The following is a 24872-nucleotide window of genomic DNA, read 5'->3' on the forward strand; positions in this document are numbered from 1 at the left end:
TCCTTTTATGATCCGAGATACTTTGGCCAATTGGATTCTTGGCACTCTTGCCTCACCTTGAGTTGTGACAAATTCCCTTTCAGAGTTTCGAAAGGAAACTTAACCCTTTCCACAATGAATATGGGCCTCGTTGGAATCCATCCCGAGTAGACACTCATGGATACCTAAATTCATGACTCTGAATTTGATTGAAGTCTTCTTTCCTCCCAGAAAGAATTCCACCTTAGCAGTTTGCCTGGTACAAGTTACCTCACGACCATTTTCCAATTCCACAAGCAGGGTAGGTGCTTCTATTGTGGCTATTCCTAATCTTTTTGCACATGCTGGTGAGATAAAGGAATGTGTACTGCCACAATCAATAAAGGTTTTAAAACCTTTACCTTGATAGTTCGACGATGTCTGAATCACCGAGAACTGGCGATTCGGCCCTTTCTTGTGTAAAGCGGCATGGACTGTCGCTCTTTCAAATTTTGCTTCCATAGTCGGATTTTCCTCTTCTTCTTCCTTGCATCTTTGCCTATTGGCAATGCAGGTGGTTCTTCCTCTTCCACGGGTGGCAGCTCCTTGACCGCGGCCTGCTCCTTGGAAAGGCATTTGGCGATGTCCTCCATTGAGCTTGGGACATTGCCTCTTGAAGTGACTGGGTTCGTTGCAGTGGAAACAATGGAGGTTTCGGCCATTACTTTGAGTAGGAACAAAGTTGTTGACATTATTTGTCCTTGCTTTCTTTCTTTGTCCTTGATTATGACCTTGAACTCTCTTCATTTGAGGTTTGAATGCTCCTCTATTCGGGTCACTATAAGACCAAGTTTTGTTACCCCTTGGTCTAGCTTGCACCTCCTGAATTATAGGCGCCGCTCGAATGAGTGTATCCTGAAGATCTAATGGATGCATAGATTCGAGACAGGTATTTATTGGTGGATTTAAGCTCGCATAAAATTTGTACACCTGCTGCATCATGTCCATTTGTGGCGCACACTTTAAAAGTGAGATGAACTTAGAGTAGCATGTGTCAAGAGTGAGTCCTAGCTGTTTTAGCTCATAGAACTCATTCATTTTCTACGTGCAATATGCAGGTGGTAAGTATCTTCCCTGCACGGCTTTCTTCAGCTTCTCCCAGGTAACGGATCCCTCTGAAATCCCTTTATCCCTGCACCATTGCTTCCATCAAAGTCTGGCTTCGCTATTGAGTTTTAACTTGGCGAGCATAGCCTAATTGGTACGTGTAGTACCAGCTGCTTCAAAGTAATCCTCCATGGATTCAAACCAAATTTCAGTATCAGCCTGGACAAATCTGCCTCTCTCGTCAAACTCAGGTGGCTTTATCTGCTTGAGGAGGAACTTCTTATCCTGGATCATAGTAGTACTTGATGTAGGAGGTGAATTTGGAACCTGTACCTGGGGTTGTGCCTGAATAAAGGTGATCTTAACATTATTATATGATAATCGACGTTAGCTTATCTTTCATTTTTAGTTCAGCTTTCTCGTAAACAATGTAGCTACTTAACTTTTTAACAACTCTTATGCACAGCCATATATTGATAAAAATAAGTCTTTATTTGTATTTACATGGGCATAGCCCTTTTTAATACAACGTTCCGTGTGATGATAAGTCAGTTGTTACATTTAGTTTGGGGAGAACAACATTGTATTGCATTTATCTACAGGAACTAAGTAATAGTAGGGTTTTGGGTCATGGATCTTTAGGAATCGATAAGTCATTGGAAGTTCAGGATACCCTTTCCATTGGAATCCATACTTCTCACGGCAGCCCAATACTTTAATCATGTCGACTGGGATTACACTGGTTACTTTCTCATATACATGTGAGTTCATCTCAACCCTCCAACCCTGGATATGTAAAGTTGAATTTACGTGAGCTTCCACAAAGACAAACAGCTTCACGCGACTTTCAAGTCTTCCAACCACTTGATCCTTTTTAGGTTGGTCTGTAGATAGGCAAACCGGTGGGCGGCTATATAGTAGATTCCAGAAGACCCCGTCCATCTTCGTTCTATATATAGAGGTGATGGATTATAAATCTACTCCAGGATGTTCATCATCGCAATTCTTTGTCTATAAAGTGGAGAATGCATTGCAGTCATAAACATGACTTGAAATACCAAAAACTTATTCCACGCTTCATAATTCTGCAAGACAGCATTGAAGGTAAGGAAATGTTTTGGACAGCAACAATTTCTTTACTTCTTTTAATTGAGATTTAATAAAAGCAATTCCGTTATTGGTCGGCTCTGATACCAATTGTAACGTGTCCTCTTCGTATCATCCAGGACACGTCTTAGCAGTCCATCGGAAGGGATGTCTAGAAAGCTTCGCCCGGCACTCCCATGGAATGTTACGGGATTTGTGATCTAGGTCTTTCCGCGTCTGCCACGTAGCGGAAGTATCCTGGCCGTTCCCACTTAGGATCGACCGAAATTAGGGTTTTCCTGACTGCTCATTAACTAACAGCAACTAGCGTCGGACCCAAGCAAACTACTTTACGCAGGAACGCCAGGTCCGAAGCAGATTCACGCTGCACTTAGTTCAAGGAGAATGGGAAACGAGAGGGATGCAAAGCTCAACCTCTCTGCCATAAGGCATAGTCCCATTTCGTTCCCCTAAAACAGTGTAAATCAGTTAAGACATAACTCTAGGTCATTGCTTTCGTTATTCGTTTTCTTTGACAATCATCCTGCTGTTCTTTGAGAAAAGTTCCCGGCTAACCGGGACCACCCAACTGTAGGATGGACCTATGGCCCATTCTCCGCACTTTCCTCGTTTGTTTTAGTTATGTAAGTACCTAACACATTAGTTTGACATGTAACAACCAGCTTCTTTAATTAATCTGTTAAACACTGGTTCCTTCACGTAATCTTATCACGTGACATAGAAAAACAATATCAAACAAGTTCTTTATTAACATATCATCATTTTTATCTTTGAAATACAAGGAGTTCCGCCCGTAGGCTTGTCCATAATCTGCTTGAAGGCTATCCAATAATCCGCAGTGATCACTATTCCATTAAATCGACCGTGTTGTTTGGCAAACTGGTTGTTATGTAAGTACCTACCTAACTAGTATGCGGGCCTCGAGATCCAATCCCGAGTCACGTTAGCCTCTTGTGCACGACCTAGAAGGCAAGGGATTTATGGCCAGAGCCCCCCTTGGCACCCAAGCGTCCTCCTGCTCCAAGTAGAGCTTAACGGAGAGACCTCTCGTGGCGGGTTCAGTCCACGTTCCTGGCGTGGTCAACAACCCCCTTGGTTAGGGTTAGGCAGGGAGTCGGGGGTAACTGAAACTATGTCTCCCTTCAGGCCTTCAACCTGAAGTATAGGTATTCATTTAATTTGTAATTCATAATTCAAATAGTGCTCAAAAATCTCTAGCAAGCACAAACATTTCCATTAAAGCGACCGTGTTGTTTGGCAAACTGCTAAGGAATTATTTTTTCCTTTTGAGTGTATCAACACTCGTTCCCAAGGTGTCTTGTAACTTGGCGAGATCCTTTACAGTCCGGGTTAGGGCGTACCTTATTAACCCAACTTGGTCAACCCTAAAGTTCATTAGATACTTTAGTTTTCGGTTTATAACTTTCCTTATTTAGAAGGATATCGAAGAATACATCCATTTGCAAGATAACTTGAGTAAGGATCTACCATCCTTGTTGAGGTTATTTACCCTTTCGTCTTGTGAATCAGTCACAAGACTACATGATTTCGTACTTGCTGCGCAAGTCCTCCGTTGAAATAATCCGTTTAAGTTTCTTTAAGCTAATGTATGTCAAACCTAGGGTTTCTTTTTAAGAACCTTAGGGACAAACCCTAGTCCTTTATCGTTACGAATTTATTGACCCTACAATAAGGAAAGTAGTCAAGTGCTTAAGGTATAAACGTTTCTTTGGTCTTTAAATCATTTTCGAGGCGTATTTTTCTCTTCAGCATGGTATTTTCTAAGTTTAGATTGGTTTAGTTATCTTTTGGAAGGTGATATTGATCACCTCATCACGATTTATTATCCTTGTGATAATTGATTTTTCAGTCGATGAATTCAATTTAACCTTCCTTTTTCCTTGCAAACGAACTCATGCCAAATAATAATCTTTTCTTTGCTAAGAAATGCAGTTAGCAATGATAACTTCCTAGTAATTTGAGTAACGAGAAAAAAAAACCTTTCATGGATTTCATGATGAATCGTTGTTAAAGGAATAGGGTTAATGGTGCAAGATGTAACTTTTATACCTTCAGGAATTTAACTCAAATATACTACTATAGTAAGTAGATAATCTTGTTCGTAATTCTTTATAAATGCATAATGCTATTCGAAGGAAACTACGTTCTATACATTATCATTTGTTCAATTAAATTGAATTCCTTCCTTGTAAATAACTCGGAAAAAAAAATATATCCTATCCTTAACAATTTATCTTTACATGATTTGACTTAAAACCGATATAAAACCAAGAACGAAAAACCTGGTTTTGGGGTGAGATATCCACATGTATACCGGGAGACGACCCTCCCGTAGCTACTCCTTGGACTTTCTTAGGCGGCATCGCAATTCGATCGTGAAGGCAACTTTTACTCTTTCTTCCGGATTTCCACCGTCTCTCTTTCGAGGCAAGAATTCAATCAAAAAGTTGACCATCGGAAGGGATAATAAGACTTCTAAAATCCTAGCTTCTTTGGAGAGAAAAAGGTTTGTAAGCTTAAGGGATAAAGGATCTATAGGATATAATCACGGTGGAAAGATTATTTGTGAGCGTGGCTTCACAAACATCTATGAAAGCCTGTGGGATATCTTTGGCAATGGAATGGAAGGATTTGGGAGTTTTTCAAACCCAAAGGAAAAATTGAAAAATAACACAAGGGATTATAGTTGGGGAAAAAGGTGTGTACGGGGTTTTGGAAAGGGGCTTAGGAGTGTACAAAAGAAAAAGAACAAATGAGGGTAAAACACGGGGTCAACACAAGACGGGACTTATGGTTTTAGGCATGGGGATTAAGGGTTTTCTCCTCCTAGAGTAAGGTGAATTTTAAGGGACTTGGCTTTAATGCACCCCGGAAAAAGGGTTAATCGTACCCCGGAAAAGTCTTAAGTCTACCCTGAAAAAGGGGTTAATGCACCATGGGAAAGGGGGCTTGGGGGTTTAAAACCCAGGGGAGGGGGAAATGAAAATTCAGAGGAAGGGGATATGAGGGGTGAATGGGGGCTTGATTAGCCCCCCCCCTTAGGAAGCTTCCACTTCCTTATCACGTGGCAGGAGGGGGGAAAGAGAATCTGGGGGGAAAAATGAGGAGTCTGACGGTGGCGCTGTGGAGAGGGAAGCTGAAGGTGATGGGCGACAGCGGTGGCTAGTGGTGGCAGTAACAGGCGGCAGAATTCGGCCAGGCGGCGAGTATGTCCTTCTCCTCCTCCTCCCTCTTTGACCGTGCCGCCCTCCCTCTTTAAATAGGGGAGGGGAGGGAATCCTACCCCCCTTACCTATTGGTATGCATGGCGAGGGAGCCAAGCAAGCTCTAGCGAGGAGCTTGCTGGCTCCTCCATCCCCCCTCACACACGCCAGCTCAATACGCCGCCGTGGGGGGAGAAAATCCTCTTTTTTTATATACTCAATATATTACACTAGGGTTCAATGCTAGCTACCATTCTAAGAGTTTGACCACTAGGAAAACCCTGATTCAGGTCGGTCCTAAGTTGGAACGGCCGGAATACTTCCACTACGTGGAAGACTTGGAAAGACCTAGATCGCAAATCCCGTAGCATTCCATGGGAGTGTCAGGCGGAGCTTTCTAGACCCTCTTTCCGATGGGCTGCTAAGACATGTCCTAAAAGTAAACGGGTGGACATGTCACAATTGGTATTAGAGTGAACCAATGAAGGATTTGTCTTTATAAGAAAACTTAATAAGAAGAAGTAAAGACAATGTTTTTGTAAATAACGTCTCCTTACTTATCGATGCTGTCTTGCAGAGTCATGAAGCATGGAATAGATTCTTAGTGTTGCAGGTCATGTTTATGACCGCGATGCATGCTTCAAATTATCGACGAAGGCTCGATATGATGAATATCCTAGACTGCATCTACAATCCATCACCCTTGTACATGGAACCGATATGGATGAATGTTTCAGGGATCTATTACATAGCTGCCCACCGACTTGCATACCTTTGAATCTACTTGAAGCGAATCAAGTGAATGGAGGACTTAAAGATCGTGAAGTTTTTCGTCTTTATTGAGGCTCAGGCAAATGCAACTCTACATGTCAGAGGTCAAAGGATCAAGCAGAATGCATATGCGTACAAGGAAGTGACTCGAGTAATCCCTGCTAATAGAATTAAGGTGTTTAGATGTCATGAGAAGAACAGATATCAGAGGAAAAGATACCCTAATCTTCCAATGACCTATCGATTCCTGAAGATCCATGAGCCCAATCCATACTATTACCTAGTTCCGATAGCTGAATGTAACACAACCTTATTCTCCCTGAGTTAATGTATTAGCTTGCTCTACCATCCCAAGAATATATCGTACTCCGAAAGGGCTATGCCCATATGAATGAAATAAAACTTCTTCTTATCAATGATTGTCTTGACTGTGAATATTGATAAAGAAGTAAAGTGATTTGGTCATGTGGCTAAAAGTTGAATTGGACATGAAATAGAATGTAAGAAATGTTTAGCGAGTTGTTAACATTAAGAATCTCAATGCCTAGGTACAACCTTAGGTACAGATTCCTAGTCCGACCCCTACACCAAGTACGGCTGTGATTCAGGAGAAGAAGTTTCTTCTCAAGCAGATCAAGCCGCTAGAATTTGACGGCAAAGGAAGGACTGTCCAAGCTGCTGCTAAGATTTGGATTGAGTCCATGGAAGATTACTTTGAAGCGGTCAGTACTGCACCCGCTAACCAAGCAATGCTCGCCAAGCTGAAGCTCACCGGTGAAGCCAGACTTTGGTGGAAGCAGTGGTGCAGAGAACAAGGGATCTCAGAAGGGTTTGTTACTTGGAAAAAGCTGAAAAAAGCTGTGCAAGGAAGATACTTACCACTTGCGCCATGCACGCAAAAGATGAATGAGTTCTATGAGCTGAAACAGCTTGGTCTGACCCTTGATGCATACTACTCAAAGTTCGTCTCTCTTCTGAAGTATGTGCCACAAATGGATATGACACAAAGTTTTGTGTCGGATTAAACCTGCCTGTAAATACCCGCCTCGAATTAATGCACCCAACAAGCCTTTTTAGGATGCACTCATTCGAGCTGCATCCATAGTTTAGGAGGTGCAGACCAGGCCAAGAATTAACAAGACTTGGTCTTATAATGATCAGAACAAAGGAGTGTATAGGTCCCAAGCGAAGAGAGTTCAAGGTCAAAACTAGGGACAAAGGAAGAAAGCGAGGACCAATAATGTCAATAACTTTGTTCCTACCCAAGGTAATGGCTGCAACCTCCATTGCTTCCATTGCAACAAGCCCGGTCATTTCAAAAGGCAATGTCCCAAACTTGGTAGGGGACAACATCAAGGACCATTCCAAGGAACCTCCCGTAGCCAAGGAGCCACCACCCAAGGTAGAGGAAGAACCGCCTATGTTGCCAATAGGGAAATGTGCGATGAAGAAGACCCAACCATGAAAGCAGACTTTGAGAGGGCAGCAGTCCATGCCGCCCTTCACAAGAAAGGCCCGAATCGCCAGTTTTCGGTGATTTAGACACCATCAGATTATCAAGGTAAAGGCTTCAAAACCTTCATTGATTGTGGAAGTATGCATTCCTTTATCTCACTAGCTTATGCAAGAAGATTATGAATAGCCACAATAGAAGCATCTACCTTGCTTGTGGGATTAGCAAATGGTCGCGAGGTCACTTGTACCAGGCAAACTGTTAAGGTGGATTTCTTTCTAGGAGGAAAGTCGACATCGGTCAGATTCAGGGTTATGAACCTAGGTATCCATGAGTATTTACTCAGAATGGATTGGCTTAAACCTAATGATGCCCATTCATTGTGGAAAGGGCCAAGTTTCTTTTTGAAACTCCCAAGGGGAATTAGTCATAACTCAAGGAGAGGGTGGAAGACCAAAAATTCAATTGGCCAAAGCATCTCGGATAATAAAGGGAGTTAGAAAGAGATTACTTGTCTATTTGATTAAGCTTAATAAGCTAGATTAGAACCAGGAGTCTAGTGAAGAACCTTCATGGCTAAAGGAGTACGCAGACATATTTCTTGAAGAACTGACAAAACTTCTGCCTCAAAGGGAAGTTAATCATGAAATCAAGCTAGTGCCAGGAGCTGCACCAATTGCAAAAAGGCCTTATAGAATGTCCATCCCGGAAGCAATTGAGCTAAAGGAGCAACTCAAGAAACTGTTAGATCAGGGCTACATCCATCCTAGCAGTTCACCATGGGGAGCTCCAGTGCTGTTCCAGAAGAAAAAAGATGAAACGCTTCAACTGTGTATTGATTACAGAGGGTTGAATCAATCAACCATTAAGAACAAGTACCCTATTCCAAGAATAGATGAACTTCTTGACTGTCTTCAAGGTGCAAAGATCTTCTCCAAGATTGATCTCGGGTCTGGATACTATTAGATAAGGATCAAGGAGGGAGATATTCCAAAGACGGCATTCAACATAAGATATGGACACTTTGAGTTCCTAGTCATGTCATTCGGGCTGACAAATGCACCTGCCACCTTCAACAGGTTAATGCAGAATATCTTTAGGCCATATCTTGATGACTTTGTACTCGTCTTCTTCGACGATACCTTAGTCTACTCCAAACAAGAAGAAGATCATGAACCCTAGCTTTGCATTGTCCTTTAGACAATGAGGGCACACAAGCTTTATGCCAAGATGAAGAAGTGTGCATTCTTCAAACGTCAGATTCAATATATGGAATTCATCGTGTCAGCGGAGGGAATCTCAGTGGATCCAACCAAAGTCAAATATGTTCTGGAATGGCCAATACCAACAATTGTCAAGGAAATACGCGGCTTTCTTGGATTGACAGGATGGTACAGGGTCTTTATCAAAAACTATGCTTTGATTGCAATGCCGCTAACCAATCTACTGAAGAAGCAAACATCAATTGTATGGTCAACTGCTGAATAATCTAGCTTTGATAAACTAAAGCAAAGTTTGGTATCAGTGCCTATCCTGTAACTTCCGGATGTTAGTAAGAAGTTCGAAGTAGTAACTGATGCTAGCACACTTGCCTTAGGATGTGTGCTTATGCAAGAGGGTCATCCTGTAGCATACTCTTCAAGGAAACTGAAAAGCCATGAGAAGAATTATGCTACTCATGATCTAGAGCTGTTAGCTGTCATCCATGCTCTCAAGCTTTGGAGACACTACTTGCTAGGTAACAAGTTTACACTAGTGACGGATCATAAAAGTCTCAAATGGATCTTTACCCAGAACAAACTCAACATGAGGCAACGTCAATAGATTGAAGTGCTCGAGGAGTATGATTTTGAAATCAAATACCGGCCTGGAAAGGAGAATGTAGTTGCCAATGCACTTAGTGGCAAGGCATTTCTTAATTCTCTAATCTTGCAAAATCCATCAATATCTAGATCTCTAGCCACAAAGGTATCCATGCCAAACAACCCAATACTTGAGCTAGCTAGAGAAGAAGTGTGCCATGATCCAACCTATCAGAAGATACTAAGGGAGATCCCTATCAAGGATCAAGACCCGAAGCTATAGGCTAAGTATCAAGAATTCTCTATCAATAGTGGACTTGTCTACTATAGAACGAGATTATGTATACCAGCAAGCCACTCACTCAAGAAGAAGATACTTTGGGAACCTCATGATTCCCCTTTCTTAGGACATCCTAGCTATGCCAAGACCCTCAATGCAGTCAGAAAGAGCTACTATTGGGAGAGGCTTAAAGGTAACATTCTCAAATATGTCACTAAGTGTTTGTCTTGTCAACGTATTAAGGCCGAACATGTCAAAATGCCAGGAAAGTTGCAATCACTTGACATTCCCTAAATGAAATGGGAATTCATCAGTATGGACTTTTTTGTTGGCCTACCCCAAATTCAAGGGGGATACAACTCCATTATGGTTGTGGTGGATATGCTCACCAAGGTTGCACATCTTATTCCTATTAAGACAAACTATAAAGCCTCTAACATTGCAAGGTTATTTATCAAGGAGATATTCAAGCTACATAGGTTGGCCAGAAGAATCATTAGTGATCATGATTCTCTCTTCACATCACACTTCAAGAGAGCTATCTTTGAAGCCACTGGGACTCAACTCTATTTTAGTACAGCTTACCATCCCCAAACCGATAGTCAAACGGAGCGAGTCAACCAAGTCATTGAGGATATGCTAAGGGCACACTACTCCCGTGAACCAAAAAGGTGGATTCAATACTTGCCAGTGATTGAGTTTGCCTACAATGCTTCCTACCAACAAAGCATTCAGATGACCCCTTTTCAAGCATTGTATGGACATGACTATTGAAGTCCTTTAAACTTCTTAGATCCAACCTTGTTTACCGTAGCACAGAGGAGTGGGAAATGGAAAAAAGGAAATAGCAAAAGACGTAAGACAAAAGGAAGAAAAAGGTGCCTTAACCGATAACCAGACCCTGAAAAAATTAAAAGCACGGGCACGACCCTCAGGAAGTCTTAGAGTCACCCAAGTAAAAGAGTAAAAAGCGTACCATTAAGTGTGAAAGTGCTTCGGAATCCTTGTAAAAGAGCGCCAGGCTCACTCCTGTGCAAATTGTATGCTTTATTTGGGGATAGGATAGATTAGAACTGTGGGAAATGAGAAATGGGCCTGGGCTAATGGCCGGCCATGTAAAAAAAGGGGATGACCACCCATGAAAAGTAGGGCATGTATATAAAGTTCAAAAAGTGAATGAGAAGATCATTCTTGTGTGTGGCCAAAGCTTCTTCTTCTTCTTCTCTTGTTTCTTGCCTTCTTGCTTGTGCTTGAGAGAGGGATTGAGAGAGTGTGAGGGAGTGAGGGAGTGATCGTGTGAGAGAGGGATCTTGGAGAAGAAGCTCTCCATCTTCTCTCTTCATCTTCCCCTCTTCTCTTCTCTTCTCTTGTCTCACGCGTGGCTATGGAGGATGAAGCTCATGGGAGAGGGATTGAGGCTGCTTGAGCTTGCCTCAAGGATCGTGGAGCTATCAGTGTGCAAGAAAGAGAAGGGTACTCGATCGAGCATCAAGGTAAGCTCACTACACCCGTAAGGTAGGCATTATGTGTCGGCTATGTGAGAGGTAGCCATGACCGCTCGGTTCGAAACACTTGAGCAATAAGTGGTCCGTAGGTCTCGGGGTAGAGCTTGTAGCTCCCCTTCATTTTGGTTCCATTGCCGGGACAGACGGAATCGAGCCTTGAGCGACGCGCGCATCAAATCGGGCATAGAAGTAGGGTTTGCAGCCCGAATCGGCGCTCGAGATAGCTAGGATATTTAGGAGGTTTTAATTCGAGAAACAAGTAAGTGTTTTGGTTTGTTGGAAGTATTAGTGTAGGACTACCATTATGCATCTCTGTTTTGCATTTTGGCTGCACTAGATTAAGGTTAGATTAGGTTAAGAAAAGAGAAAACAAAGGTTTTGGCGCTGCTGGAAACAGGGAAACAGGGGACCAGATTCAAATTTTTGGGTAAAATAGGGAAAAGGGGATTGGCTTTAAGGTTTTGGAGCACTAGGAAAGGACCTTAAGAGGCTTGGGAGACCAGGACAAACCTCATTTCACTGGTTAGCTTTGTGTGTGAGAGAGAGAGAGAGCTTCTGGTTACCAGGAAGAGGGAGCGCTATCACGATTCTGGGTGCCATCGATTTGTGTTGCTCCAGGTTAGTCTGGTTCTTCTTAGTAGTGCCCTAATCAGATTTTGGAAAGTCTCTTGTGATTGTGTGTAGCAGGCATCAAGTGGGATCGAAATGCATCGGAATCGCATCTGTCGCTAGACGCAGTCGCACTAGGTCTCAGTGGTCCAATTCCCAGAATCGAATCACCCGAGTCCTGGAGTCGGACCATCTGACTACTAGAGTCGGACCATCCCTGTCCGATTCTCAGAATCAGACAGTTTGATCGGATGTGCCATGTGGCACTCCGACCACGCTGTCTGACTGCTGGACTCAGACCGCGCTATCCGCGACTGCAAGAATCGGACCGTCTGACTACTAGAGTCGGACCAGCCCTATTCTATTCTCAAAATCAGGCAGTCCGATTTTGGGAATCAGACCATCCTGCCAAAAGGAAAAATAAGGATCTTTAGTTAACCCTGCCACAGACCTGACCCCCAGGACACAACCGTGAACACCCCCAAGACCCAGTTCGACCATTAGAACCTCAGAGACCAATCGAACTTAGAGCCGAATAGAAAACACAGCACAGACCTTCAGAATGACCATAGAATAGCCGAGAACCGAGCTTAGAACTCAAATCAAGATAAGAATGTGGAGAGAAACAGTGGAGTTCACATTAAATGCTTTTTGCATCAGCACTTCACTCTTATGTTCCACTAAGTTTGCACTGCAAGAAAATAGAAAAGCCTGTTTTCACACCAAGCACCACGAAAGCACTAAGCATAACGTGTGCATAAGGATTGCAGCTACTTCCAAATAACAAGGGACACATCAAGATATCTAATAACATTAAGGAACCCACTAGTAGGAGAAGACCCCAAGACTTAGATAGGTGCCCGAGTTCCCTACTAGTAGGACCTGGAGAAGACAGGAAGACACAGAAAGCAACAATATAGAGGATTGGATGCTGCCGGAGCTGCTTGGATTTATTGACAACCTCGTGGAGCTGGAAGTAGAAACAATGTTGGGATCAAGAGGAAAACGAGGAGAGGACCAATTAGACTTAGGAGAATTTCCAATCTCTGTCCAGAAACTGGTCCACAACTACGATCTACTCACTAGGACCATGATCCAAGGCAGACGTGTAGAGGAAGTGGTAGCAAACCTGGACGAAGAGAGAAGAGCAATCAAGAGAGCGCTAGAAGGCATAATTGCCTACAACCATGAGCAAAGGGCTAGAAGGCTACAGCAAGACGTAGATATGTACGAGGCTAGACGAGTGCTAGACCTAGCTGGAGCAGCCAAATCTGGACCAAATGTAGAGAGGGAACGGGCAGCAGAGGCTGACATGACACTGAGAAAATTGGTAGCAAAGCGACTCTTGGACAATACGTCCATTGAATAGAGAGCTACTGCCCTAGCCACCGCGCTACTATCGGGATTGGGAGTCACGCAAGGGGCTAAAGGGCAGGCTAGAATCCCCATCGTAGCAAAACAACTAGCTAGATACGAACCTAGCAGTGACCCGTACAACTTCAAGGAGCAGTTCAAGCAAGTATGTGAGGCAAACGGTCTTACTGACCCTGCGCAGTGAGCTCAAGCTCTCGGATTGTGCTTAGGCGATAAGGGGAGGACCTGGTATTCTAGTCTAGATGACGCAGAACGTACGAACTTTTTTCGCCTTAAGGGCCTCTTCATCAAGAGGTTTTCGGAGGCAGGGTATTTGGATAACCTCATCGTTAGGTTGATGAATATCAGTCAAAAGGAGAAGGAAGATGTTAGGGATTACGTTACTCAGGTGCATAGCCTCTACAAGAGAATCCCTGCCAATGAGCGACCTACCGAGAGGGCAATGTCTACAGTGTTCATGAACGGGATTTGGAGTGAGGAGCTCTACAAGGCTTTGGCCAGTAACTCCACCTTGCAACGAGATGTGCTAGCTAGAGTTTTTGAGGAGGAAATACGTGTAGATGATCAACTCAGGGAACGCAGCATGAGGACTACCAACCGAGAAAGTGCAAGCCAGAGGGACCCTGAGAGATCAACTACTTCAGGGGGAAAAAGCAACTGCTAGTGTGCAGGATAAGGAAAAGAGTGTAGACCACGACCAGGAGATGGTAGAAATGAGAATGGAGGTTGCACGGTTGCAAGAGCTAGTAAGGAAGCCTATGAGATTGCATGTACAATGTATATACTGCGGCGACAATCACCTTCCAGTTGAGTGCCAAGATCCTAGATCTCAGTCATGCTCAAATTGCGGTAGATTCAGGCATGATGCAGTGCATTGTAGAATGCAGAGGAGATTCCCATATGCGCAGTAGTACAACCCTCCATACTTAGGTAATAGGCCACCCAATTTTTTTGGGAGGGGAGCCCAGTTAGCTCTCCCAGCTCCGACTGACTCAAGACCTGCCGTACCTAGGCTGGAGATGAACCCAACTGGTATACCCAGACTACCACGGCCTTTTTTAACCCACCCATCTAGCAATGCTCCTGTTCACTTTGTGGAGGAGCCTAATGAGGAAGAAACATATGTCAACCCATACATATCCTATGACGAGGAGGGCAACCCAGTCTTGATAGACTATCGGCCGGTGCCGGTGATGGCTTTAAGAAGAGCAAGAGGCAGAGGCTTTGGAGGGCCAAGCCAAGAACCAGTCACATGCTAGACTTGCGGCCACCTAGGCCACATTTCATCACGCTGCCCAGAATGAGAACAAGCTAACAAGGACAAAGTGGATCTCTGATGCACAAAGTGTGGAATCACACATCTGTTTCCTAACTATCCTAGGCGGAAGCCATCAACCAGCTTTGCCAACATGCCATCGGTGCCTTTGGGGCTTTTTGGAGTGGAAACTTTTGACAGTGAGGATACACCCATCCCACTACATGTTATGACATGAGCTCAAACAAAACAGGCAGGCATCTCTTTGCCAGGGCCAAGTAACCTTGATGCAACCTCAATAGGAAAGAAAAGCCAGAGGAGACGGAAAAAGAGAACTGATGCAAAGATAACTCTTAAAACCAAGGGAGCGACTACGTTAATAACGGGAAAGAGGGTCACAGACACAGAGGCGGAGACCTCAGCTCCTAAGACACCCGATCTAGGGAGTGCCAAGGTAGGGGAATATCCCCATCCCAAACGGCAGCTCGAGGCTATAGCTAAGGTCAAGGAGTGGGTCAAGGACGCCCAAAAGCACCTCAAGGATGCTGAACCCATATTAGAAGATCCTATTGACGATTTCTCTAGCGTGAGTACACCAGTCTCACCTTCAAAACCACAAGTTGCGAGCATACTTGCACCACTGGGGGAAACTCAGCACAGCAAGGCCAAGGGGAAACTTGCCAAGGCAGACAGAACGCATGGCTTAGAAATGCTAGCCTCAGGGAAAGACAAGAGCCTAGTAGCCTCCTCACAACCTTGTTGTCTACTCCAGTAACTCTAAGCTTGGAAGACCTACTTAGGCAGAATCATTCCTTATGGCAGGAGTTAAAAGACTTGATGGAGGGACACACAGGACTTGCGGGTGCTGATCCGCAAGATCATGATGCGGTTACACAGATCCCAAGTCTAACTCTACACTCAATTCCTAAGTCTTTGCACATCAATGCTTTTTGGGAAGGCACTGAAATGCATGCAGTTTTACCCATCCTAGCCTTAGGAGATATGATGCAAAAAGGAATTGTAGACACAAGCGCAGGTGTTAGTGTACTAAGCCATGCAGTCTTAGAGGCGTGGGGAAACCCTCTTGTAGAGATCGCCACGTTTAACGTCACGTTAGCAAATGGAATGAAGGTAAGACCATTCGGTGTCTTAAAGAATTGGCCAGTAAAGATTGCCAGTGTGCAGTTTTCCGTAAACTTCATTGTCATGAAGGGGGTGGATTACGATATACTATTAGGCCGACCTTGGATGAGGAATGCGCGTGTCATTGAGGACTGGGGCAATGGTTTGATTTTCATAGGGAACAGAACTAGTGCAGTAAGGGTGGAGATGGACACTTGGAAGACGACCCCTGTTGACCTAGATGCCATCTCAGCTATGCTGAAAGGAGATATTGAAACTACCAAACCCTATGGATCACTCACTAAATATATTCCTTGCCCTGAGGATGAAAGGGATTGGATGCACGTTTTGGCAACCATTGACCTACCATTCTCGGATAAGGAAGAACTATATCGGCAGGTTGCTAAAGCCGCAACCATGCAAATTGAGGAGCCAATTGTGCCACTCTGCATGATGGCAGGAAGCTCACTCAACCCAAGAAAACCAGCCTTGTTCCATATCCCCAACAACAAACTAGAGCTTCAGGAAATCGTAGAGTATGTGACCAACAAATTGGAAGGCAACTTGTCTGCTAACTTAAAACCTCTACGTGATCTATTAGCTAAGCCAGAATGGAAATGGACCAAGGTCCACGACCTGAATTTGTTATATAACTGGGCTTTAGTTACTGATGACAAGGAGCCTGGAGAGGAAAGCTTAGGTGATGATGAGCAGTCAGAAGGACAGGACTCTAATGACGAGGAGTATGAGGACTGTCGCTCTACGAGAGAGGAGAGTGAAGAAGAGATAGATACAATAGAGCACGACACGGAAGGAAAAGTGATAGAATAAATCATGGCACACTCGAGACCTAAGAGAGGAAGGACCAGTCAGAACGAAAAAGGAGTCATGCGAATGGAGTGTGACAGATCCTGGCTAGAACACATAGGAACCGTGGATTACGAGTAGGCCGGAGTGGCACGACCATGGGTAATCCTAGTGCTCAAGACGGATGCACCTACTGGACTACGACCCCTTGGGGAAACACCTTCCTCAAGTGACTCAGAGTCGGAAGTCAACACTGAGAGTAATCCCGAGATACCACAACCTTCTAAAGTCAAACGCACCAAGGGAGACTCTCCCTGATGCTTTTCTTCACCATCCTCTATTCCTTCCACAATAGCTCCCCTTTTTTACTAGAAAAACGGCCCCCTTTTTAACTAGAAAATCAGCCTTCTCCCAATCAAGCACTCCGTCCATAGTATTCATGCCTGTGCAAGGAGGTCTATCATAGCCACATAATGCTTCAAGTCTAGACATAGTCCTGAATATGTATGAATACCATTGAGATACTCAATGCCTTTGTCAACAAAACCGGAATGACTGCAAGCAGAAAGGAGTGAAAGAAATGTGAATCCATTAGGAATTATACCAACTGGCTGCATTTCATCAAACATTTGTAGGCTTGCTAGACTATTTCCTTCCTGCACATAGCCATCAATACATGTAGTCCATGCTGCAATATCTTTCTTCCGCATTCCATTGAAGACGGCTTGAGCATCAACCATACATGAACAATCACCATATGTATAGATAAGTGCCATTCCAAACTCAAGAAGCAGATCATAACCTGCAAAAACTATATCAAAATGAAGCTGTCTGCACATCTCCACACTTCCAGTGGTCCTGCAAGCTGCTACTGTGTAGATAAAATTGTGATATCATTCAAAATCACATCTTCAGCTTTCATTTTGAAGTACACTTGCAAAGCTTTATCTACTTGACTGACCTCTAGATAGGTAGAAAGCAAAGCATTCCATAACACAAAGTGTGCTCAGACAACCCATCAAACACATTCTCTACTTCTACAATGCTCTCACATTTGCTATACATAGACACCAGGATACTACAAACATAAATGTCTGATGTGAATCCTTTCTGAAGGGCATCAACATGTAATGCTTGTCCAATTTCCAGAGACTTTTTTTGAGTTATTCGGCCCTTCTCTTCTTGGATTGCGCATGCTTGGAGTGCGATCACTATTGTCTGCTCCACTGGGTTGACACCTTCAACCTGCATGTGCCCATAAAGTTGTAAAGCCTTCTCTCCTTGGCCTTCCTCTACATAACCTGATATCATCACATTCCATGTCACTATGTCACACTTGGATAACCTATTAAACACATGTTCGGCTTCCACAATGCTTCTGCACTTGCCATACATACTAACAATGGTGTTGCCAACAAAACTATCTGAAAAGAAACCCTTCTTGTGAGAATCTGCATGTAATGCTCGGTAAATTTCCCAAGAAACTTTTCTTGGTTTCCCATCCATGCTCATAACATCTTCCTTCTCAATGAGGGTACCACATGCATGAAATGTGATCTGCTGATTTGAGAAAATGCCCTCCTCTTGCATCTGTTTGTATAATTATAATGTATTCTCACCTTGACCCTGCTCAACATAGGCTGAAAGCATCCTATCATGCCCACCATTATTGAAGGAGGACCTATCAGGTGCAACCCCATTTGAAAGGAAAGGTAGCAAAAGACCCCTCTCTCTACTATGCTACCCATGCAAAACAAAAATGCAAACACAACAACTAAGTATGTACAAAGTAACAAATGTCACAGACACAACTTTTTGGTGGATTCCACACCTCGGATGCGCAGCAGTATGACATCCACCCCCTCTGATCCTACGCATCCTCCGGATGGGCCAACTACCCATAATCATTATTGTCAAGATCCACGAATAAATCAATCTCTTCATTGTGTATTTCCGGTATATCAACAAGATTATCTGTCATATCATCTGTCTCTTCTATTGGAGTTTCTTCTCGTTGCTCTTCTCTTGCAAATTCTTCCAATGCATAATCCTCATCATCTCTTTTCTTGAAAATCTTGATTCTTTTTCCTACAATAGGCCCTCTAAGCACTGTCCCATCCAATTCTGTCAGCTCATATGTTGCATTATCAAAGACATGTCTGACTATGTACGGCCCAAACCATCTTTTCACCATCTTCCGAAGTGCAGTATGCTGATTTTCAAGGCTGCTATCAAAGACTAATACCCAAGTCTCCCTCTTCTATTACTCTAGGCCGCAAGCGATGCCTGCTGTCAAACCTGTCCTTATTTCTTAGTCTAGCAACCTTCAACCTATCAATAGCTAGCTGAATATCCTCTGGTCTTCTCTCAACTACCGAATCCGAAGAGCTAAGAGCTCCTCTCTCGTCAAATCCTCCTGCCAAGGTAAAACTGACCAAGTCAAAGCACAAGTCTCAGTCGGCATAACCCGTTTCTGACCATACATCAACTCTACGGGCATATATCCTATGGTAACACTGTGAGTCGTACGATCAGCCCACAAAGCAAATTGTAGAAGTCTCGGCCATTCTCCAATCCGTCCTCTGCATGCTTTGGCTAATGCTTTCACTATCGATGGATGCCCCTTTCACTCTTTCCATTTCCCTCTGGATTGTATGTTGTGGTTAGAGCCAACTTGATTCCTAGTTGAGAGAAAAACTCCCTAGCTTCATCTGCATCCATTTCACCGTAATCTACAGTGATCTTACCCACACAGCCATACCTGCAAAAAATTTCTTCCAATAAGAACTTACACACTGCACTAGTGGTCTTCGTTCTCAAAGGTCTGCCCTCAACATGATTGGTAAGATCCTCTCTAGCCAAAACAATATATCTCATTTGCCATAAACCCATAGCCATAGTAACCAAGTCAACTACCCACTTATAATGAATGCATAGCGGATAGGTCAGATGAAGCTCATCTCGATGACGCACTACCGAATACATCTGGCAGTCTCTGCAAGTATCTACAAAGTGAGAAACATCTCTATACATGCCTTTCCACCAATATTTCTCCTTGATTTTCTCATAAGTAGGCCACACTCCTCTATGACCAACCCAAGGACTCTCATGAAACTCCCTCATCACCTGTAACTGTGTCTCTTTATCGCAGACAACCCTTAAGGGTAATCCACCTCTTTTCTTTGGGTGCTTCCAAAGAAATCCGTCCTTGAGAAAATAACCATAGGCTTTTCTTCTGATCTTCTTGAACTCTTCATCTGTCCATTCATCTCTTTTGCTTAATGTACTAAGGTACTTGCCAATCTGCACAACCAATCTCCAACATAGAGTTCTTCTATGAAATCCACAATATCATAGACATGGCAAACATGATCAACCATAGTGGTTGAAATTTCTGCATCATCCTCTTCTGCAAGTAGTGTCTCCTCTCATCATCATATCTGGCTCTAGACAGCATATCTGCCACTCGATTATCCTTCCCTGCTATGTGTTTAAATTCTGGATTTAATGACTTGATGTATGCAATTCATCTCAGCATAGCTATATTTGTAGTAGAGCAACTCGTAATCATACCTATCAATGGCAAGCAATCTGTCTCTACCACAACTAAGGCTCCAATAAAGTACTCCTTGTCACATTTGAGAGCCCTAACAATTCCCAATAACTCCCTCTTGATTTGTGGATACCTCCTCTGTCTCTCGTTTAGGACTTTCGCCCCAAACCGAATAGCATACCTGTTTCCATCTGCATCATCTTGGCCCACAGCCCAACCTATGCCAATTGGACTAGTGTCAACTGTCAATACAATAGGCCTTCCACAATTATAATCCGCTTTCCTGAGAGTAGGAGCAATCTGTAATAACTTCTTCAATTTCCACATGGCTCTAGTGTGGCTCTCATCCCAATAAAATTTCTGCCCCTTTCGAAGCAGTTGATATAAACAATCTGCTATGTGTGCAAAATGAGGTATCCAAATCATTTAAAACACACAAGCTCCAATGAATCTCCATACCTTTGAAGTGGTAAAACAATACTCTGTAATCTTGCCTATAGCATCCACCTTCTCAGGTGAGGGTTTCCTACCATAATACCCACACATATGTCCAATAATGACAACCTCATTTACTCCAAAAACAGATTTGTTGCCCTGATAGTGTCAAGTTCACTTCTTCTAACCTGGCCAGAATCTTTTCACAAGCTGAAATATGATCAGCCACAAAATATCTACATCCCTGCTCATTTAGACTCTCATTCTTCTCTTCTTCTGCACACCCCTTAATGGGAACATCATTCAAAAAAGGCATGGTAAACTGAGGTATGTAATCACGAAGGACCTTATGCATGGCATTCATCATATGCGCAACAGAATTAGTGGCACCTTGAGACAAGGTATACATCCTGACAAGCCCAATAGGAGTTCTCATAGTGGTTATGTCCATGCTTTCCAAAGCCAACTGAAACTGATCATATCGCGAATACAAATCACCTAAAGAATAGATGGCACGTCCAGCAAATGCTTCTGCAAATTCATCCACAACTGGACCTATACCAACATTCCTGATAGTAACTCTGTTTCATGGCTGCATGTCCTGTATAAATCGAAGAGTACCATTCTTCTTTGGAACTATAAACCACCTATTTGAGTATGGTGCAAATGAAGGCTCTAGGATTCCCATCCTGATTTTCTCATTCAATAAGTCACCATCTATTACTTTCATAAACTCCACGAACTATGAGATTAATCTCTAAACCATGATCCACCAAAGCAACATAAGGCACCTGTTTCTCTCCAATTTTTACCATCATTTCTGTAGTTGCCCTAGCCCAATGACTCCGCGAAAAGTGACTACGCGGTATCAAGACAGGCTCATCAGTTTCAGCATAATGCATAGGTTGAACCCTCTTCTCTATCTGTGGAAAAATAGAAGCATTCTCAACCATAACCTCATCCTCATCCTCATCCAACTTCCCAATCAAAACTCCCTGTGTATCAGTAGTAGGCAATGCATGTCTTTTCCTCTTCAAGACTTCTTGGAACTGATCTTGAAACTCTCTTTTCGAGATGCCCAAAACCTCAGAAATAGTAAAAGTCACCTCACTGCCAAGTATCTTGTCATTAAAGATTTTCTTCATGTCCGTAGATGTCTCAATATCATACATCAATCTAAACACTAGCTGCTTTCTCTCTCTAGGCTCTTGCCTCTTTTCTTTCTTTTGAGCATCTTCCATCTGTCGTTCTGGCCCTGGCCTCAAAGATGGTCCTGCAGTAGGTGGAGTAACAAACTCACCCCCTCTAGTCTTTTAAGCTGCATTTGGATTCTCTTCATCCCTCTTACGCTTCTCCTCAACAAGTACATCTGCTCCCTGAGACTTAGCCAAGTAGGCATAAATAGTATATCTGTCAACAGGCGAATCCCAACCTGTCTCAGATCTGATGCTAGAATTTGGATTAGTCAAAACAGTCTGCTGAATTTTTCCCTTGTTTTCCATCTCCATAGCATAAGTCCATAATGGTGACTGATTCTCTGATCCTTTCTCAATATGGACTCCATATGCAGAAGCATCTCCTCTAGCTGCCACATAAGAAGTACAGGCAGCCATGTCATCTACTAATTTCTTCATTCTGCCTTTCCCAAAATTGGTAGCAAGCGGAGCTCCTGTTTCAGTCAACCAGATCTTACCATCTTGTCTCCAAAATACCAAATTCTTCCTCCTTGCATCTTGAAAAGATTCACAATCCTTGCAATGCTGATGGTCCATACTATCACACTAAATACATCTTCGATCTCTCCTAGGTGCAGTAGGAGCACTCCTAGGTGCAACAAGAGCACTAGAAGAAATAGTAGGCGCACTCGAAGAAAACTGCTCTTTCAATTTTCCCACCAACTCTAGTTTAACTGACTCCAGTGTCAAATCCGTTATGCCTTTGATTATGTCATCAAGAGAGGAAGGCACCGACGGAGCGAATGGTTTTGGAGCAGAAGGAGCCAACATCGGTCTTGGAACAGGAGGAATAGGAGGAGTAGAAACAACAGTAGGCACTGGCATAGGCCAAGAAACTGGCTGAGGAAGAGAAAAAATAACAGGGATAAAAGCAGGCATAGAAGCAGAAGACGGCGTCGGTGTCATAGATCCATTCTGTAGGCGAGTCTTCCATATCATCCTCTTGGTCAAAGTCGAGACTGCATCCTAGGAATCTTGCCAATCCGTTTTAAGACCCATAGGCTTCGTGCGATCTTCAAGAAGCTCTCCTAATTCTTCCTGAAGAGCAGGATCTGCAGCTTGCAAGAAAAGCTCAACTTTCTCAACATCCAATGCTCTTTGTTCAATGGCATCAAGCTGACTATACCTCTCTTCAAATTCTCGTATCAACTCTGAAGAAACTAGACCTTTGTCTGGCATGTAGACCCACTCTCGGAATGACCACCGAGTAGCCATCCCAAAGTCCTCAAGGAAATACTCTTCTTTCAGGGCCTTCTTAAAATCTTGCCAATGCGAATTTTGAAGCAAAAGATCAGTCACTTTTGCCCTTAAGGCGGATGTGACTAGACAAAGAAAATACTTACTCATAAGTCCTACTGGTACTCCAAAAAATCCCATCTTGATCTCGTACGTCTTCAAATAAGCCGAAACATTATGGCCATCAAACAGCTTCTTCTCATTCTCAACTACTTCAATCGCCTTAGTCGCGCTGATTGCATTCTCTTGCTCCAAATACAGTTTTCTTTGCTGAGACAATTGTTGTTGATGCAACTGTTGTTGATGCAACTGCTGTTGCTGCATTTACAATTGTGTCTACTAATTTTAAAGCTGCATATACATAGACATATTCTGCAAAGGCTGCTTTAAATCATCCGTTTAAGTACTTGAAGCAGCAGTCAATGATGGAGCTGAAGTAGAGGACAAAGAAGGAATTGTAGAAGAGGCTGAAATGGATGCTGAAGTATCTCCCATCCTGAAATTTATGCGACGCTTTCATGTCGAGTTCACCAAAAATGTCGAAGGGTTTTCGAAAGCAAAGTCGCGACCACAAAGGTTCTTGAAAAATTCCAAGATAGAAGATTAATCAAGTGAGATCAGGCTATGCAACAGTAAACTCCACACTCTTCATATTGAATGCAAAGATTGTTGATTTAACATGCATCTGCTCAATAAACTTGTTGTTCACAGCCTGAAGAGCTATTGAATCCAAGCACCACCGGTTCCAGTAATCAAAGGCCAAATTCTGATCAGCAGTTATTTGACCCTGCGCGAGTATAACATACTCTATGGCAATGCTTTATTGCTGGGTTCTATGACTCTGTAGAAGGCTAGATTTGTCTCTAGCAAGCTCTCTAGCACCATAAGATACATATAAGATTTCCACCAAGGGCCGCCACTGCTTATTGATAAAATGTGTTCATGCCTGACAAATCTCACATCCAGAATTTTACTACACAAACTTAGAAGAGGGAAAAACAAGGATTCACATAGAAGTAGTCCTTGTCTAAGGCCAATATCCAAGTCTTCAAGAACATGGTTACACTGTTTAGTCATGTATAAGCTCTGAATATATGCACTGTCCCAAGGAAAGGCAATCAATTAAGCTCAGCAAAACGAGAGGTCAATCCTTTTTCCTTGAATCTGCCACAAATTGACAATGCCATCCAGTGCACTTGCGGCACATAGCTGCTCAGTTGTGCTTCAGAATAACCTGCTCAAGGCAGAAGAATATTTTCTTGTGGTCAACCTTCTGCCTCACTTGCACTGTAGCAACTCACTGGTCTGGATTTGCTGCAGATCTAGAGCAGCTATCACACAGATGATCTTCCACAACATACTCAACAACATACCCTTATTCCAATATAGCATCATTCATCACTTCTTTTTGAATCTTTAACTTGACTTTCAGTCTCTTAGAGTGCGGCTCGGTGCATATAAACCCAGCGTCAACAAGCCTTACTTTGTTCAGACTCTTCAGTTGTTTAATGCAGAATGTGAGCTCCTTTGATTCCAATTGTGCCTTAATTCACGTTCGTGGTGGTTGGAGGTAACAGCTGCAATCTGGCAGAACCATTCGTCACAGCTATGTTGAGTTGTGCAGCCCGCTCAACAATTGACTTCCGCTAGAGAGTTGAGACATTATGGGCAATCTCAGCACAGAACTTCCTGTTATGCATCATCGAAAGATCTAGCTCAGTAGAGTTGTGCACCAAGAACTTCTTAAATCCATTGGGAAGGACATGTGGAGTCTTCTTATTCGTTCCATAACCAATATTGGGCATTAATATGCATCCTTTAAACTTTTGCCTCACATCAGAATCAATACCCTTCGGCCTACGCCAGTTTGGCTTGACGGAGATCTTGCGGTCGCTCTGAGGTCGCTTGTACTTCTTGATGCGCTTCTTCACGAGCTTCTACTTCACAAGGTTTATAAGCATTCGAGAAAAGCTCGACCGATCTCTTGAAAGCCCGTTGCTTGTCCTTCTCTCTGATCTAGAGTGCCCAAAGAAATGTTT

The 24872-nt window shown here is 43.3% G+C and overlaps 1 protein-coding gene and 1 pseudogene across 1 annotated transcript; both read right to left on the reverse strand.

The window, feature by feature from the left end:
• Positions 1–16811: 16811 nt before the first annotated feature.
• Positions 16812–17964, reverse strand: LOC148008812 (pentatricopeptide repeat-containing protein At5g27110-like). The gene is made up of 2 exons (XM_087674003.1): positions 17370–17964; positions 16812–17176 (listed from the first exon to the last, which is right to left on the reverse strand). Exons 1-2 carry the CDS (start codon positions 17962–17964, stop codon positions 16812–16814), a joined length of 960 nt encoding a protein of 319 aa, XP_087530129.1.
• A 6413-nt stretch (positions 17965–24377) lies between these two features.
• LOC148008813 (large ribosomal subunit protein eL32z pseudogene) lies at positions 24378–24794 on the reverse strand (annotated as a pseudogene).
• Positions 24795–24872: the final 78 nt, after the last annotated feature.

The sequence above is a fragment of the Lygodium microphyllum genome, unplaced genomic scaffold, assembly GCF_053477565.2.
Source record: "Lygodium microphyllum isolate KBCC unplaced genomic scaffold, Lygodium_microphyllum_v1.1.10 scaffold_67, whole genome shotgun sequence".
NCBI classification, from domain to species: domain Eukaryota; kingdom Viridiplantae; phylum Streptophyta; class Polypodiopsida; order Schizaeales; family Lygodiaceae; genus Lygodium; species Lygodium microphyllum.

Bases quoted from the DNA above. Each gene is read 5' to 3' on its own strand.
- LOC148008812 (XM_087674003.1), bottom strand. From the start codon at position 17,964: ATGCAAGAGGAGGGCATTTTCTCAAATCAGCAGATCACATTTCATGCA. The intron at 17,177-17,369 runs GTTATGGAATGC...TAGTTTTTGCAG, and splicing joins GTTGTCTGAGCACACTTTGT to GTTATGATCTGCTTCTTGAG.